Source organism: Silurus meridionalis, chromosome 7 (assembly GCF_014805685.1).
Source record: "Silurus meridionalis isolate SWU-2019-XX chromosome 7, ASM1480568v1, whole genome shotgun sequence".
Taxonomy (NCBI): domain Eukaryota; kingdom Metazoa; phylum Chordata; class Actinopteri; order Siluriformes; family Siluridae; genus Silurus; species Silurus meridionalis.
In genome coordinates, this window is record NC_060890.1 from 10,820,708 (window position 1) to 10,838,334 (window position 17,627).

The window sequence follows — 17,627 nt, forward strand, 5'->3', positions numbered from 1 at the left end:
AGGTGTTCTCTCAGTTAGCCTGAGGCAACAGAACTGACACTGAAAGAAACTAGCTGAGCGAAGGTTCTGTGCACAGCCCTCCTGGTAGATTCGAGATAAATGGACTGTATCAATCTGCTCACCCTGTGCCTGTCTGTTTTTTCCTCTTTTTTGCTTTTTTCTGTACTCTCTGTACCTGTCTTTCTCACTCATCTCATTTTCTTTTGGCCTAGATGCCTAATCTTCGAGAGAAGTCCATTCTGTTGGTGAAAATGATGACCTACATTGAGAAGCGGTTTCCTGATGACCTTGAATTAAACGCCCAGTTCCTGGACCTCGTTAATTACGTCTACAGGTAATTGAACCAATTAATCATAGGTTGTGTATTGCCATGGCTACAAGGCCACAGCTGATTCATGGGGTGCAGGGCCAGTTTGGACGCCTGAGGGGCTTGATGCTGTTTAAAAGCCAGGTAGCTTGAAGGAGTTCTTGTGCATACCCTGAGTCAACATTGATGCCACTGAAACCAGTGTTTGTTTTCTGCTTTTCAGTCTCTTAAGTTTTAAATAATACTTTTCCAAACATATGAATTCTCTGACGGCGTCCTTTATTCACGGTTCTTCAGGGATGAGAGTTTGTCGGGGAGTGACATCACATCAAAACTGGAGCCCGCCTTCCTGTCAGGGCTACGTTGCGCTCAGCCGCTGATCAGAGCGAAGTTCTTTGAGGTTTTTGATGCCTCCATGAAGCGCCGTGTCTACGAGAGGCTCCTTTACATCTGTTGTTCCCAGAACTGGGAGGCCATGGGCAGTCACTTCTGGATTAAACAGTGCATTGAGGTAAAGAGCAAGGACACACAATGAAAATCATTTAATTATAGTTGTTTTCTCTAACCTGCTCCTGGAACACTATGGCAGTCCATGATTTGGTGGTTTTCCCTTCCCTAACTCAGCTGGGGAACTCTGGGTCAAGATGGACAATTATCTGATTTGGGGAATCTGGAGAATTGGGGGCAAGAAAAACACCAATTTATGCAGGGTGGCCAGAATGGAGAAGTGGAAGTATTTAAACAGGTTTCCCTATACTGAAAAAATGAAAAGACAACACAGAGATCTAAGGGCAGCTGTTAAAACTTACAAGATGCAGTCCTGTTGTCTACATTTAAAACTACTAAAACAGTAAAATTGTGGTATAAGACTAAATCTAGTGCATCATTTCATCCATCTTGTGGTATCCATTTGAGGTCTGGCACTAATCTGGTAACTCATAAATACAGATTCCTTTCTTTCTTTATTCTGTCCTTTAATTTTAGAAGTATTTTCATCTCTAAATGGACGAGTTATTCAAATTTACTTCATTTGCAAATAGTATTTGACAAGAATTTATGAAAACCCAAACACTGTTCCATGCATCAAATGAAGTTTTTTTTTTCTGTAGTAGCAGGGGACAAATAAAATGATATAATGCCAGTTTTTAAGAACGGCTAGGAGGACATTTCAGAAACCCAATCTGAACCAGCACAATTTACAGAAATCTGTATGGTCTGTCTAACTTTAGTTAAATCTTTGACAAATAGTTTTTCAGAGTGTTAAGTGATTGCCAGCAGTCTCACATCTCTAACTTTGAGGCTAGCGGTGAGGGCTGTAGCTCATATGTTAAAAACAATCCGTCATCTCTGCTTCAATCAATGTGGCTGCTTGCTAGTAAATTATTAATGCCTCCCTACACACTGTAGTGGCATGTACAGAATCACCTGCTGTGCTGGAGCGGAACTGCGTGGTGGTGTTCATGCCCTCTAGGCCTCTGTCAGCATAGAAATCTGCGACAGCTGCAGCTGTGTGCAACAGATCAGAAGTCAAACCTGTGCTGTGCAGTTATCAATAAGCAAGGCCAAGGTGCAGACCTAGATAGGGATTGATTATTCCCCAACCCCAGGAGGGGACAACATTTACAATAGAGGCTGGCATCAAACTTCAGTGACCGAGACCTCTGCTCTGTGTTCCTCAGCTGCTGTTGGCTGTGTGTGAGAAGGGTACCATCATAGGCACTAGTTGCCAGGGCTCCATGCTGCCCTCCATCACCAATGTCATCAACCTGGCCGACAGCCACGACCGCGCCGCCTTCGCCATGGCCACTCATATTAAACAGGAGCCACGTGAGAGGGAAAACAGCGAGACCAAAGAGGAGGTTGGTGTTGCATTATTTTTTTTTTTTTTCCTATTTTTTTAATCTGTTTATATCTTCTCATCTGTATGCATTTACTGGTCCCAAAGTTATCAAGACAAAGAAACTAATATTACTAAAGTCACGTATTAAAGTTGCTTCATTAATTAAACTTGTGCCTTGTCCTTGTATCTAGGATGTGGAGATCGACATTGAGTTGGCACCCGGGGATCAGACCAGCCTGCCGAAGACCAAGGAGCAGGCCGAGCGCGATGCAGGCAACCAGCTGCACATGCTCACCAATCGCCATGACAAGTTCCTGGATTCCCTTCGAGAGGTCAAGGTGAGTGGCCGCCTCAGCATATGTTACTCGGGTATTCATGCCTCAAGCTGCTCAGTGCAGAACACACAATGACTTTTTTTTCTTTTCCCTCCATGGAAAATAAGACAGATTATCTGCAGACAGAAATAATAAGAGCTCTGTGCTGTATAAATGGTATCATAAAGCCTCAAGGGTGCTTTAGGTTAAGATGTATTTTTTTGTGCTCAGGGGCTGGGGAGATTAAACTCCTGACCTGTCACGATTTGCCAGAAGAGCAGCTGTCAGAGATGTTTGCATATGTTTATAATGACTCCCAATTATTTCCACCTTGAACCTTAAGCCTAATATTTTTTGATTCATTACCTCTTAGAATGAGAACTATATTTTTGCCTGTAATGTTAACACATGATACAAATAACTGAATTGTGTGTGTTTCATAGACTGGAGCGTTGCTGAATGCACTCGTGCAGCTCTGTCACATCTCTACACCATTGGCTGAGAAGACATGGGTGCAACTTTTCCCTCGTCTCTGGAAGATCCTGTCAGACCGTCAGCAGCATGTGAGTTCCACTGTCCTCTCCTGTACCCGCGTTCTCAGCTACAGCCATACATAAAAAAAAAAAAAAAAAAACTTTCAATACTCATCTCTGCTAAAAATAGCCCAATGGCAAATTTTTCTCTGACTTTAAGAACAGTTAGTGTTTCAGCCCTCATATTGCAACACTACCTGTTCTGCAAGCTAAATGCCCTTATAGTGTCAGAGGTCATGTGTCATCTCTTACACCAGTCCAATCAGTAGGCTCATAGGAAACCTGCACTTTGACTCTTTGCCCTCTTCAATATCAGTTACACAGGCAGGCCATGGTAATGAGGAAGAAATTCATGCATTTATGCAAATATCAGGAATTTAATGGGCCAGATGTCTTAAGCATTAAGATTCTAATTAAATAGCTTTGATTTGTGATAATGGGTGCTACGACTCTTTGCATTTCCAAAAAATTGTAATTAAGTACTTTATGGCTTGGATTTGGCAAGTAAGAACTGATTCGGGGTACATAATGCAAGATCTCTCATGTGGATATGATCTTATAGTCATTTACATTTTTATCCCACATGCTATTTTTCATGCTAAAAATTCATTGAAATATATTCCAGGTATGTATTGCAGAGAGAATTGTGCTTTTAAGCTATTTGATATGCTCACTCCCAAAGCTGAATAATCTCCTTTTTTAATATTCTATATTCTATGAATACTGAAAGTGCTCTTGTACCCACTGGCTCTGTTGCAGGCCCTGTCTGGGGAGGTGGGCCCATTCTTGTGCAGTGGCAGTCACCAGGCTCAGAGAGACTGCCAGCCCAGTGCACTAAACTGCTTTGTGGAGGCCATGTCACAGTGTGTTCCTCCCATCCCCATCAGGCCCTGTGTGCTCAAGTACCTAGGCAAGACACACAATCTGTGGCTCCGCTCCACCCTCATGCTGGAACAGCAGGCCTTCGAGAAAGGACTCAGCCTTCACATCAAACCCAAACAGAGCACCGAGTTTTATGAGCAGGAGAGCATCACGCCCCCTCAACAGGTAAATGTTGTCTGTGTGGCAGGCTACCAGGTGAAGAGCTGATGCATTGCTTTAAAAACCTAAACAGACTTACAAACACTTTAATCTGAACTTACCCATGTCCACAATTGTTTTTATGTAACACACAAATGAATATGAAGAACATTTTCAAATCTTGATCTGGTTCAGTTCTGTCCCACAGCTTCTAAGTGTGTGTTTGTTTGTGTCTCTTAGGAGATCCTGGACTCGCTGGCAGAGCTGTACTCCCTGCTGCAGGAAGAGGACATGTGGGCGGGGCTGTGGCAGAAACGCTGCAAGTTCCCGGAGACGAGCACAGCCATTGCCTATGAGCAGCATGGCTTCTTCGAGCAGGTGGATGAACACTGTCTACCCTAAACTGTAACCCCCCACACCCCCAACTCTGCACAATTTCATGTTAGATCTGTCAGCGTTAACTGCCGTTTTCTTCCCACCAGGCACAAGAGAGTTATGAGAAAGCCATGGAAAAAGCCCGAAAAGAGCATGAGAGGACCAACACATCTCCTGCCATCTTTCCTGAGTACCAACTTTGGGAGGATCACTGGATCCGGTAGGTTCCGTGTTTTCTTTTTTTTTTTTTTTTTTTTAAACATTGGAAGCCGACCTGTCTTAACTGCACAGCCAAACACTCCCTCAAAACTTGGCTCAAGATGACAGGCTTCTCTCTAAAAGCCACGCTGTATTTAGTAATCCGTCCAAAACTTAATTTATGGAATCTGGCATACGTGGGGTTACTTTGCTGCAAGGCATTTATTCAGAGATGGTTTAACGGTGAACTTTTTTAAATTTTTTTATTCTCACCTCCACCCCCTCTCCACTCCAGCTGCTCTAAGGAACTGAACCAGTGGGAGGCGCTGACTGAATACGGCCAGTCTAAAGGTCACACCAACCCATACCTGGTGCTGGAGTGTGCTTGGAGAGTTTCCAACTGGGCTGCCATGAAGGAGGCACTGGTGCAGGTAAACCCAGTTTAACACCCCACCGTGTGCCCACAGCTGTCTATCAACTCCTACACTTCCCCATGATTGACTAGACAGAAGGGATACTAACCCAAAATTACACACCCATAATCATTATTAAAAGACCGGTCTGAATATCTGGAGAACACTGATAGGTGGTGTGTGGTAAACAGGAAGCTGTTGTTTACAACGTATCAGAAATGTAGCCTCGCTGTTGGTGGTTTAGTTTATGGCCCTGTCTTTTAAAGTCAGGAGAAAAAGGACATGATGCCACTTGACACATTATAAATACTCTTGCTTCTGTTCAAGGAGACTGGGAATGAATCCACAGAGGTTTCTGTTCTAAGGTGACACCTAATTAAATTGTCCAGCACTGTCAGCCCACTTCTCCTGCCTTCTTCCTTCATTCGCTATGCACCTAATATTTACGGATACATGCTTGAATAATTGCGCAAACATCTGCTAGGAAGAGATTTGTTTTCCCTGTGCCAGAGTGCAGTGTGCTGGCGTAGCTTTTGCATATAGGAAGCTGGAATATTCCAGCTTTCAATTAAAGCATGGACAATCTGGCAAATGCTGCTGCAGGGATATTCATCAAAATATCGAACAGGGAAAATGTGCGGTGACCCAGAGCTGTAATTCACCCCAATCTAATCAGCAGTGCTGTACAGCTGAATGTCAACAACTTTTTGTTCTCCTATTTTTGCTGACATAGTTACTAATTTTTTTTTTTGTTGCAGCATTTAACATTGGCCTATATCTTTATATAAATAACTTTGATGATTATTTTTCACCCCACCATGACACAGTGCTGATTTTTGTTGAGGTGTGTGGTCGGGATAGGAAATAGTTTGCATAAAATGTACAACAAAAGAATGAAATAATTTATGAGTTAAGGTCATTTTAATATACAATGGATGCATACAGTTAAGATACATCAGTCAGTCTTACAATAACAAAATATTAGTTGTACCACACATTTGTTTATATCATGAGCATTAGTGTAAAAAATTATAAAGTAAAATCTTCATAATCCATAAGAATACAATAATTTGATTAAATACCCCCAATGCACTCGGTGTATGTTTGTGTTTTATAAATATATATAAAGGTGTGCGTGTCTGTATGCATACGTGCATATATGGATAATATGCTCAGTGCATTATATAGAAATATTTAAAAATATATTTAAATAATTAAAATTCGACTGGAATTTCAAGTCGACTGCATGTCTGTGTGTGTCAGGTGGAACTGAGCTGTCCTAAGGAGATGGCATGGAAGGTGAACATGCACCGCGGGTACTTGGCCATCTGTCACCCAGAGGAACAGCAACTCAACTTTATTGAGCGCTTGGTGGAGATGGCCAGCAGCCTGGCCATCAGAGAGTGGCGGAGACTGCCTCACATCGTTTCTCATGTCCACACTCCACTGCTACAGGTCAGAATCCTCTCACATACTTCTGCTATCAGGTGCTCTTGTACACAATATAGTATGTGGATTATTGTTGTCATTGTTGCATTAATTAACATATATACAAGTTCCGTGCATCGCCCTTGTTTACAACTATCACTTTTTCTATCAGTTCAGAATAACGCCTCAGACTCATTTTACCCCATGAAGTAACAGGAAAGCTGTTGTCATGTTGATTGCTCTTTGTATTAAATGCCAAACAATCCTGCTAACCTCTGATCTGCACATCTGCTTTGTGTATTTCACATAATTTTCTTCCTACTGTTTTGACACATTTTGTTTAGTTGGTAATACCGACTGTCTCCTGTGGTTATGGCTTCTTAAATCATTGTGAATGACCATGTGTGTTTCCTGGATTTTTGGGTCTGAGAATAGGCGTGTGCAACAGCTTCTTGAGTGGCAAACGTGTAATCAGACAGTGCACACAATAGGGAAGGTGTTGTGTGGCTGTAGATTACTTTTGCCATTCTATGTATTTTCAGTAGATGCACACGGCTAGCTTTACTGCCACTGGGTAGAGCTCGTGAAACAGATCAACGATTAAACAAATATTAAAAATTAAAATGTTAGTTTAATGTTCATTTTAAAATTTTAATGAGTATGGTTTTTGGTGAATCTGTACAGTTTCAGAAATTAATATAAATGAATGTGTAAGAGTAGGCAAATTTGCATTACTGTCTCATTAACAAGCTTGGTGTTCGAATTCGGCAAATAATATTTGAGCCAGAAATACTTCAATGGAACTGATTTTATGTGGATCCTCTGTTTTTGAGTGTGTGGGATGAAATAATGCCTTGGTCGTTCTCAGCAGACGATTCTCTCTGGTCAGGTCAGTTTACGGTGGGAGTTCCAGAAAATTTAGTTTACTGCTATAGTACTGCATGAGGTACCACAGAGGGGGAGAAAACACCTTCCTTATCAAATAAAAGCGATTAAAAGTGATTAGGTGGGCAGGCAGGCGGGTGGGCATCGAGAGCGTGTGTGTGTGTGAGAGCGGGAGAGTAAAGCACCATGTTTGAAATGGCAGTAATTACTTTCCCCTCCTCATCAGATAGCGTTTGATTAAATACCTGTGAGAAAATTACATTTACATGATGAATGGGCAGTTGGAATGAAGAGTATAATGTGGCATCAGCTGATATTAACTGATAATTGTGAAAAATATTGTATTTTTCTCATTTGTTTTGTTTCAAGAGCTTTGATTTGCTCCACAAAAAGATCTTTTTTTTTTTTTTTTTTTTTTTTTTTTTTTCCTCTCTTCTCCTTGTGAGTAATCTGTGTACTTCTGGTAATTCACAATGAGTTGTCATGTTATAAATCACCAGGCCCATGTGACCATTCTACTAGCCATTCTATGATTAATCATGGAACAATGCAGCATACAGACACAATAATCATAAAGTTTTAAATAAGCATTTGAGCATGTGTAGGGGATGGCATTCACTTTTCATTTACTGATTACATTACATCACTGCATGATGTGTTAGATGTGTCATTTACACACAAGTATGTAGTAAGGAATAGAAGGGGGGGGGGGTTGTTTTGTTTTGTTTTTTTCTTCCCTGATTTGCTCAGCAAATGTAATGTCTGTTCACATTTCTTGTTTTGTCCTAAATGGGCTGTTTACAGAAAGGCAGGAGCACATTTTGTGACTTACAGTCTCTCTCGTCTTTTGGAATAAATGATCTAGAAGATACTTTGATCCACCTTTTTTGCCCACCCACATCAGGAATCAAACGTTTTCTTCTTCAAAAGGTTCATAAGCCTGCAATATAGCTGTAGTAATGCATCTGAGATTGCTGTGTGCAGGACAGTGTGAGGTACCTGCCTCAAGTTTAGCTAGGCAGAAGTAAAAGATTAATTTACAAAATGGAAGAATGCATTTGATTTTGAAATCATCAGTTGCATCAGTTTTTCAGATTTATATCATTATTTTTTAAGAAGTGACCACTGTTGGGGTTTCAGCTGTCTTTCTTTCCATTTTTTACACACAGGCTGCCCAGCAGATTATTGAACTGCAGGAAGCCGCTCAGATCAACATGGGTCTTCAGCCAGCCAACCTGGGCCGCAACACCAGCCTGCATGACATGAAAACTGTAGTAAAGACGTGGAGGAACCGGCTCCCCATCGTCTCTGATGATCTCTCCCACTGGAGCAGCATTTTCATGTGGCGTCAACACCACTATCAGGGTAAACTGGGCTATTTGACCTGATGTGTCCCACTTGAACTCTTTAGATAATGTGCCTTTTGTATTTTAAAAATGAACCAAGATTGGGTTTTATTTTGCTTTTCTGACACATCCCTGTAATTTCTGAATCTGTCTGCAGCCATTGTGTCCGCTTATGAGAGTAACACCCAGCATGATCCCAACACCAACAATGCCATGCTGGGCGTGCACGCGTCAGCCTCTGCCATCATCCAGTATGGCAAGATCGCACGCAAGCAGGGACTTGTCAACGTGGCGTTGGACATCCTGAGCCGCATCCACACCATCCCTACTGTGCCCATTGTTGACTGCTTTCAGAAAATCAGGCAGCAGGTGAAATGCTACCTGCAGCTGGCAGGAGTGATGGGCAAGAACGAGTGTATGCAGGTAAGGGAGACACTCATTACTCTCATTCATTTATCCAGGGGAAAAAATTGAGTACATAGATTTTGATGCATTTTGTAGGGAGTATAGCAATTTGCCTTATAAGGCTAAATAGTAAGAAATTGACCAATTGATTGAAACTTGATGGAAACATTAACTGGTAATTAGTTACATGATGGTCAAGTATTCCTCATGGGGATGAATGGAGGAACCAGTTGTGTAAACAGAGAAATGTTGAATACACCACCCCCTACCTTTTAATGTTATCAGCTCACATTTGTTCGAAATTGAATTATAGAACCCCTTTTCCATTTCTCCTTACACCTCTTTTATTGGATCTGTTCCTACCTTGCACGTTTGCTTTTAACAAAATAATTCTACTCTCCATTACTCGGAGAAGGACTAACATTGTGCTGCTGTCAGTCACGAGCAGTGTAAGAAACGGCCCCGGCATCCTCTTAAGCCTGATTAATGGTGCTGCTCCACTCTCCTTTCTTTCATTACACTGCCTCAGTCTCAGCCTCTGCCTGATCTCAGCTGATGGCACCTGCAGTGTTGTTAGGAGTAGCTCCTGTCTTTTCCTAGTACTTAGACTTTACCCCTGAAATCTCAGCAGGTGCCATTATCTTGGATCTTTTGTCATTTTATAGAGTTGCTAGTAGGTTGGCTCTTTTAGAGGGAATTTCATCAACCTATAGGGGAATTGATTGAGGGTTTTTTTTTTTTTTTCTTTTGTATGTTTTTTTTCAAGACCTAAGACATTACTTACTGTTAGCCAGGTTTCTTTTTTCTCATTCAAAACTAGAACTTGGGGTTCTACCTTGTTCCTTGATTTGCACAGTATGTGTTTGGCTTACAGTGTCTCCACTAAAAGGGGTTTTGGAAAAATGCAAAAGTTTAAGTTTGTTACTGGTAGTGCACTGCATCTTGTTTGTGTATTACATCTGATTTTGTACTGCACTTGCACCTTTTTACTCACTGCTGATGTCTCGCTATACATGTAACAGTATTGCAGGCTTGAATAGATTAGGGGTGTAATCATAAATCTACAGTATGGGCTACAGAGAAATAAGACCCATCCATTATTATAGAAATGGCTTTTCTAATGAAAAAGAAATGAATAGAAAATGAAGCAATATGAATTGGGAATGAATTTTATATTTTTGTCCCCTGTTCTTTCTCTTATTCAGGGGCTTGAGGTGATTGAGTCTACCAACCTCAAGTACTTCACCAAGGAAATGACCGCAGAGTTCTACGCACTCAAAGGCATGTTCCTAGCCCAGATCAATAAGTAAGTGTGAATTCCCGTCTTTGAAGTGCCTCTGTCCTTGGCTAATCGTCTCCCTTCTTTTCTTTGTAGCGATATCGAGCGTTTTATTTCCCCTCCTTTTTTTCTCTTCACACTTTATGCTGGTTTAGACTGACATTAAAGAAATAGGATGATGGTCTGTGAAACAGCATTGGTCATTAAGAGCACAGACATTTTAAAATTAACATTCTTTGACAAGGCGGATAAACAGCTGTGTTTTTCTTTCCCCCGTTAATGATCACTTCTAAACCATTAGGCTAATAATGAGGTCAAGGCAATCGTTAGCAGCCAATATGAGTGGATGATGACTAATTAACCTCACATCCTGCATTCACGGATGGAGATAATGGCTATGGGCTCGTACAATGATTGACACCACTGGTCAAACTCATATTGAGTGACATTTTCTGATTTTGCTCACTGTTGAAGCCTCAGTTTAGAGGTTCACGGAAACGAAGCATGTTGAGAAAGCGTAGAGACCATGCTAAATCTCTTCCAGTCCTTCATCCCATCTGTTAGCAAAGGGGATATCAAGATCCACTAAACACTTTAAGCACGGGCCCACTCTTGTTTATACCTTTAACTCTGGGAAGTGCTTGTCCAATCAACCATTGCTCTGCATCAGACACTTTAAATGGTTATTACAGTGATTGAACATAATCATGTACTTATAACAGACCCAATCATTCATGGGAAGCTTATTAAATTACACTGATTTAAAAGCTGAAACAAAAAAAAAAAAGCTGTTGGGACTGTTTTATGTGCTTTTAATATGGTGTAATAATTGTTTAGTATACATAGTACACTAAAAGGTTTGCATGAATTTGATATTCAGCCTCACAAAGAAGTGGCAGAAAAAGCACTGAATATAACATGGGTAAAATTAAAAAAAAAATTAATCCACCATAAAACTGCTCTTATGAATACATTTTTACTGCTACTTGTCCCATATTTTAATTCAGCCTGTCTTGTTTATTTTATTTTAAACTGAATTTCCCTTCTTTACATTTTCATTTTAGCACTTCACTGCTTAAAAATTATATTTCACTTGAATATCAGCAATAAATACAGTACAGACCAAAAGTTTGGACACACCTTCTTATTCAAAGAGTTTTCTTTATTTTCATGATTATGAAAATTGTAGATTCACACTGAAGGCATCAAAACTATGAATTAACACGTGTTATTATATATGGAATTATATACATAACAAAAAAGTGTGAAACAACTGAAAAATGTCATATTCTAGGTTCTTCAAAGTAGCCACCTTTTGCTTTGATTACTGCTTTGCACACTCTTGGCATTCTCTTGATGAGCTTCAAGAGGTAGTCACCTGAAATGGTCTTCCAACAGTCTTGAAGGAGTTCCCCGAGAGATGCTTGGCACTTGTTGGCCCTTTTGCCTTCACTCACTTTGTCCAGCTCACCCCTAAACCATCTCGATTGGGTTTAGGTCCGGTGACTGTGGAGGCCAGGTCATCTGCGCAGCACCCCATCACTCTCCTCCTTGGTCAAATAGCCCTTGATGCCTTCAGTGTGACTCTACAATTTTCATAGTCATGAAAATAAAGAAAACTCTTTGAATGAGAAGGTGTGTCCAAACTTTTGGTCTGTACTGTATATATACTTTTTTATATTTTATTATTACTACTATTATGGTATTTTCATGTTATTGTAAGTAATGTTTAACATGTTGCAAAATGTTTAGGAATTTCTGAACATGAGGGTCAGATTTGTCTATGTTTCTTATCTCTTATACTGAACCATATGTTAAGGTGACAAATGGATCATCAGCTTATGGCATGGAGCATCAGGTTTGACACAAACTTGTGAGGTGTGTGTGCTCAAGTGCGCACGGATATTGAAGCAAAAATAAATTAGATTTTCACAAACTTCTCACAAGATGATGGTCTCATTTGTAATGAATATCCTACCTTTTTTATTATTTAAAAGAATGTCATACAGAAGCACTTTCTTTCTGGGCCATTGTTTGCTTTCATGTCTCACACTCATCGCTGTAATACTGAATCTTTCTGGGCTTTCATGACCACATCGGCTCTCATCTCTTGTGACAATGCCCTTTTCAGGGTGATGGCGACAGGGTGGAGGGCAGTGCTGAATCGCAACGGCTTATTAAATACACAGCGCTGTATAATTAACTCTGTAGCAATTTGTAAAATCTCTGGGATCAGCAAAACTTTCCCTAGCCTCAGCAGTGCTTAATGTAATCATTGCATGTTCACTCTCTGCAAATATTAACAGGGGATTTGATAAAGAAATGGTCCTGTCAGACGAAGGCTTTAAACACTTGACTGGGCAAAGGAATAGCCACACACACTGTACCCAACTCAGAAGTGCAAGTGTGTGTATGTCTGTCTCTCTGTGTGTGTGTGTGTGTGTGTGTGGATGCACATAGTGAATGTCCAAAACGAAGTAAATGCTTCAGTGAATGTGGACTCCCCTGGTTCCCATCGCAATCAAGCTCAATCCTGTTGCATGCCACATGCTCATTATACGTTCTTCTTATAAGTGGTTGCCCTGGGAAACATTTCACATTGGTCCATACTTGGAGACGTTGGTGTGTGGGATGGTAATGGCTAAGGCTTTAAGCCATGCTGCTAAGTTCCCTGTCAACTGTTTTTAGCTCCTTATAAAGTCGTTTTATGAGCTCAGCTACTGGTCTGTTCTAAAAGCAGCTCTATAACCAGCTTGAGGAAAGCATAATCACAGATGAAAGGCTCTTGGAGGTGCAGAGTGGCTGATGAAAGAAAAGATTGGACTCCAGCATATTGGTGAAATTCAAGTTGTCCTGTCAAGATTGACCAAACACACAGTTTCCCTCTATACATCGAAATCATAGATCTTTCCATGTGATATTGAATTTATTGCCACACATCTGCAGTTTTAGATGTTTTTGCCATAACTATGTATCAGATTCTTACCCATTTTTCTGCATTGAGATATTAACTCATTTGTATTGATTCTTTTATAACATCTATACAAGGAACCGTATTGTATATGCAAAGACTTCCATCACATGGGCTCACTGGAAAGGCTTTTGATCTTCCCCCATTCAATCTGTATAGAAATTGATTTCTTTTTACTCTCTTCATATCTGCAGATCTGAGGAAGCCAATAAAGCCTTCTCAGCAGCTGTGCAGATGCATGATGTGCTAGTGAAGGCTTGGGCCATGTGGGGCGATTACTTGGAGAACATCTTTGTGAAAGACCGTCAGTTACACCTGGGTGTGTCGGCGATCACGTGTTACCTCCACGCTTGCCGGCATCAGAACGAGAGCAAGTCGCGCAAGTACCTGGCCAAGGTAAGGTCCTATCCATTCTTTAGAGCAGCCTTCAGCTTGACGGCCCTAAATGAGGGCTGTGGGGGATAAGTATAGCCCATTTAAGGCATCTTCTAGCTAGCTAATGTTCTAGTGCTGACTGCTGAACAGAATCACAACGAGGTTCTCTGATTGCCTGTTTCTGTTGGTTTTCTGCTACATGGATAAATGCTCACTCTCCAATTCAGACACCTAAAGCTGCACCCTGAGAAACCCTTTAACAATTACTGCCACCCCTGCAGGGCCCTGGTCAGATCCCCCACCACCATCTTAGAGGTTAAGAGCTTAATTCCACCCCTGTCAGTCCAATCTAAGCAGCTCTGTGTAGCCTGAACCCCCCTTCTCTTCACCACCACACAGAGATGCCTGCTTCATTCAATCAATAAACACTCTGTGATCTGCTAGCAGCAGGTCAGGAGGAGAAAGGCCACTTTCCTATTTATATAAGCAGCATTCCCTTTTCCATCAGTCTGGAACCTCTATAGTGACCATCAGCTATAAGGTCTGGGTGCTTTTAACACAGCAGGCATTGTAGCAATGATCTGATAAATTAATTTATGTATTTCTTTTGATGCGTGTTACTTTTTGGCTGGTACACACGAGTAATCAATATGTTGATGCTGCAGGGTACTATGTGGTACATTGTAGATGGTATTGAGTCAAACCTTTTGTTTATGTAAATGAAAACCTTGCTTCAGTTACTTTCAGAAAGCTGGTTCTCTATTCAAGCAAGTGAAATCAAGTACAAATTCATACTTATAATTAACTCACTGCTCTACTGCTAATTTAAAAATGTTCAATCTTCAGTTCTGGACATTTTATGAAACAAAAAGAAGCTGGTATACATCATGTTTGTCAGCTCAAACTCACTTCTAAATTTCAGTAAACAAAAGCAGCCCTTTATTATATTAATCCAGTAGCATTAAAGGTGGCAGTCAGACCTAAACCATGGATAATGTGTGCAATTATATTATTAGAGCTGATGTTTTGTTTTGTATGAACATTATACACATGGTGCTGTGCTCTCGGGTGCACTCTCGCTCCAGTTGCTTGTGGGTATTTATTTTTTTTCCGGTGGGCTGACGCACCGGGAGGGTATTTGATTATGTTAGAGAGTACTACCATCCAATTGTGTACTACACACAGCCACTGGTGCAGTTTAGAGATGATAAATGAGAATAGATGGCCAGTGATTATCAGTAATTACCCACAAGCTGTGTGGCCTTGGTAGCCCATCGTGGAGTTAATGTCTCTATCAGCGTCTCCAGGGATTGAGCCTCACCTGCCATCACCCCCCACCACCCCAATTCACCACTTCCAGAAGCTTCTAACAAGCAAGCGGAGTGTGATGGCGATGATATTATTTCACAAACCATTAAGCCCATTTTGTACGGCTGAGCGGGTGTTTAATTCACACGAGTGACGATTGCTCATTTGGATCATGATATGGACAAGATCAGACCAGTGTTGTGTGCATGAGTCTGATTTACTGAGATGTATGAACATGTAAATGGGTTTTTATTAGACAGAAGTTAGTTCCTCACTTATAATACATTTATGTTGCCAAGATCTCGAGATTGTAAGTGGTGGTGTTTCATGTATTCGGAAACCATGTTATCGACATTGAGACATTTTTTTCATAGGTATTGTGGCTGCTGAGTTTTGATGATAAGAACACACTGGCAGATGCTGTGGATAAGTATTGCATTGGAGTGCCGCCCATCCAGTGGCTTGCTTGGATCCCTCAACTCCTCACCTGCCTGGTAGGCTCTGAAGGCAAGCCTCTTCTCAACCTCATCAGCCAGGTGTGTACCTCCATTATGCTTTATTACAGTGCTGATGTGGTCCAGGGTGCATTTGTATTGTTTTTTTTGGCAGACGCAGGCATTTCGTGGCACAAGAGATGTGTACTGGTGTGTTGTCAAATTGTCTACCACTGTGCAGCTGCACATCAGTAAACTAATCAGAATCTGTAAATTTAGTTTATCAATTATATTTTACTGCCTTCCCTTCACCTCTTTAATTATTTATGCAGCGCTTTATTTCTGAGTTGATATCAAACACCCAGGACCTGCAGGAGCAAAGCAAATTAAATGAAGGCCTAATTTCCCTTGCTTGATGGAGTTTTATTTGTGAGCCTTTTAAAAGCAGCTTCACTTCAAAGAGCATGCAGCGGCTCCAGGGGCCATTCGGACTGCAACAGAGCGAGCAATCCGAGCTTTTAACTTAAACTTTAAACCCCTCTCTCTCCTTTCCCTCCTCACTTTAGATGTTTAGAATGCAGCTGGGCCTCTGTTCTTTTCTTGTGCGTATATACAAGTGCAAGCCCTCTTAATCTCCCAATTTCACCCCAAATGCTCCCCCTGCATTCAAGATGCTTTGCTGGGAGATTAAGGCCACTTAAACCAATAATCAGCAAGTGAAATAGAGATGTCCGCATACTGCAGTCTCAACTAACAGAGTTGTCGAGGCTAGTCCAGCCATGCCGCGTTCTCTGTGCTGGAGGACGTTTTGAGTTTGATCTGAAGCGCAGTCACTGCCTGATGCTGATTGAAGAGTGAGTGCAGAATCTCTCCGCATTGTGAAGTGAAGTCTCCAGTGAATGGAGCTCCTTAATCTCAGGCGCTGAATTATTTAGCCTCACTTCAGTTGGCGGGACGTTTTTAAAACGTTTGCTGAAAAATTGATGAAGGTGAGCTATGAAGTGTTCACAGATGAAAGAGAAGCAAAGGGAACCCAACACCTTGCTGTACACTCGCAGAGCATATACACGTTTTTTTAATATAACAAGCAGTTTCTCCGATTATCGGGGGGTGTTCTTTTCTCCTTCTTCCTTTTGAATTTTTTATGTGCTACTTATCAACCTTTTAAAGGCAGATCTTCTCTGTACTTATTGGTTATTTTCATATAAAAGCCATTCCAGGCACAAAGGTGTCTTTTTACACCTAGCTAGCACTCGCCCTGCGGTCTGCTTCATTGCGGATCCGGTGTCCACTCTAATGGCTGTTTGTCCAGGAGAGACGTGAGTACTAGAGGGGCTGCTGGTGAAGAAGCACTCATCCTGTTGGCTACACTCTCACCGTAACAGACCAGCCAACATTAAATCCGTGTTCATACACCATTACACTGTCTGTCAGCTATTGGTGCCATATGAGTTGAGGTTCCCTGAAGGTGCTTTGAAGCAGCACAAAGTACATGTGATCTGAGGAGGCACTTTTTTCCTTTTTTTTTTTTTTCTCTCTTTCTAATTCTCCTCTTTTAAACCCTTGTACTTAGTGGCAGGAATAAGGTGTTCCCACAAGCAAGTGGAAAATGCTGATCATCATCAAGGTGTGAAGTAAAATTGTTTCATGACCTTGAGCTCTGATTACACACAGATATTGTTCTTAGCCGCTCTAGTGTAAATGGCTGAGTAGGGTTTTGATGAATAGGCTTTGCTCTCTAAGCACACTTTGAGTTCTGTTCAAGGGCACTGCAGATCTCAAAGGGAGAGAGGGCCTGTCCAGACATGACGAGCTTTTACAAAATGTCATATTGAGCCATGGTTTTAATCTGCCCTTGATGTTTGTCCATTTTTATTGCTTCTCCTCACTGCGGTTTCATTTTCAAAATCCCATGCTATCGCACAGCAGTTTGAAGACATGTCAACAACGTGCTACTCCAGCACCGTCTCTGCAGGGACCATCTTAAGTGTAATCTGTCCCTGTGTCTTTCAGGTGGGACGTGTCTATCCTCAGGCTGTGTACTTTCCCATCCGAACTCTCTATCTGACACTGAAGATCGAGCAGCGGGAGCGCTACAAGAGCGGTGAGTTAGATTTTCAGTAGCTTCTCCTGGTTCTTGCATTAACAGTAAAATGACCTGGTAAATTTATAAACTCTTTATTACTGCACCATTAT

At 41.3% G+C, this 17,627-nt stretch overlaps 1 protein-coding gene across 4 annotated transcripts in view; it reads left to right on the forward strand.

Annotated features, from left to right (window-relative positions):
- LOC124388631 (transformation/transcription domain-associated protein) overlaps positions 1 to 17,627 on the forward strand; it is a 63,045-nt gene that overhangs the window by 34,070 nt on the left and 11,348 nt on the right. For all 4 annotated transcript variants that reach the window (XM_046853484.1, XM_046853483.1, XM_046853482.1 and 1 more), the window contains exons 48-63: positions 213 to 334; positions 605 to 818; positions 1,987 to 2,166; positions 2,339 to 2,485; positions 2,905 to 3,024; positions 3,754 to 4,041; positions 4,255 to 4,392; positions 4,497 to 4,609; positions 4,883 to 5,018; positions 6,264 to 6,455; positions 8,483 to 8,678; positions 8,817 to 9,082; positions 10,270 to 10,370; positions 13,509 to 13,710; positions 15,372 to 15,533; positions 17,445 to 17,535. In XM_046853484.1, the coding sequence (XP_046709440.1) occupies positions 213 to 334; positions 605 to 818; positions 1,987 to 2,166; positions 2,339 to 2,485; positions 2,905 to 3,024; positions 3,754 to 4,041; positions 4,255 to 4,392; positions 4,497 to 4,609; positions 4,883 to 5,018; positions 6,264 to 6,455; positions 8,483 to 8,678; positions 8,817 to 9,082; positions 10,270 to 10,370; positions 13,509 to 13,710; positions 15,372 to 15,533; positions 17,445 to 17,535 (2,668 nt within the window). The remainder of the gene's footprint in view (positions 1 to 212; positions 335 to 604; positions 819 to 1,986; positions 2,167 to 2,338; positions 2,486 to 2,904; positions 3,025 to 3,753; positions 4,042 to 4,254; positions 4,393 to 4,496; positions 4,610 to 4,882; positions 5,019 to 6,263; positions 6,456 to 8,482; positions 8,679 to 8,816; positions 9,083 to 10,269; positions 10,371 to 13,508; positions 13,711 to 15,371; positions 15,534 to 17,444; positions 17,536 to 17,627) is intronic.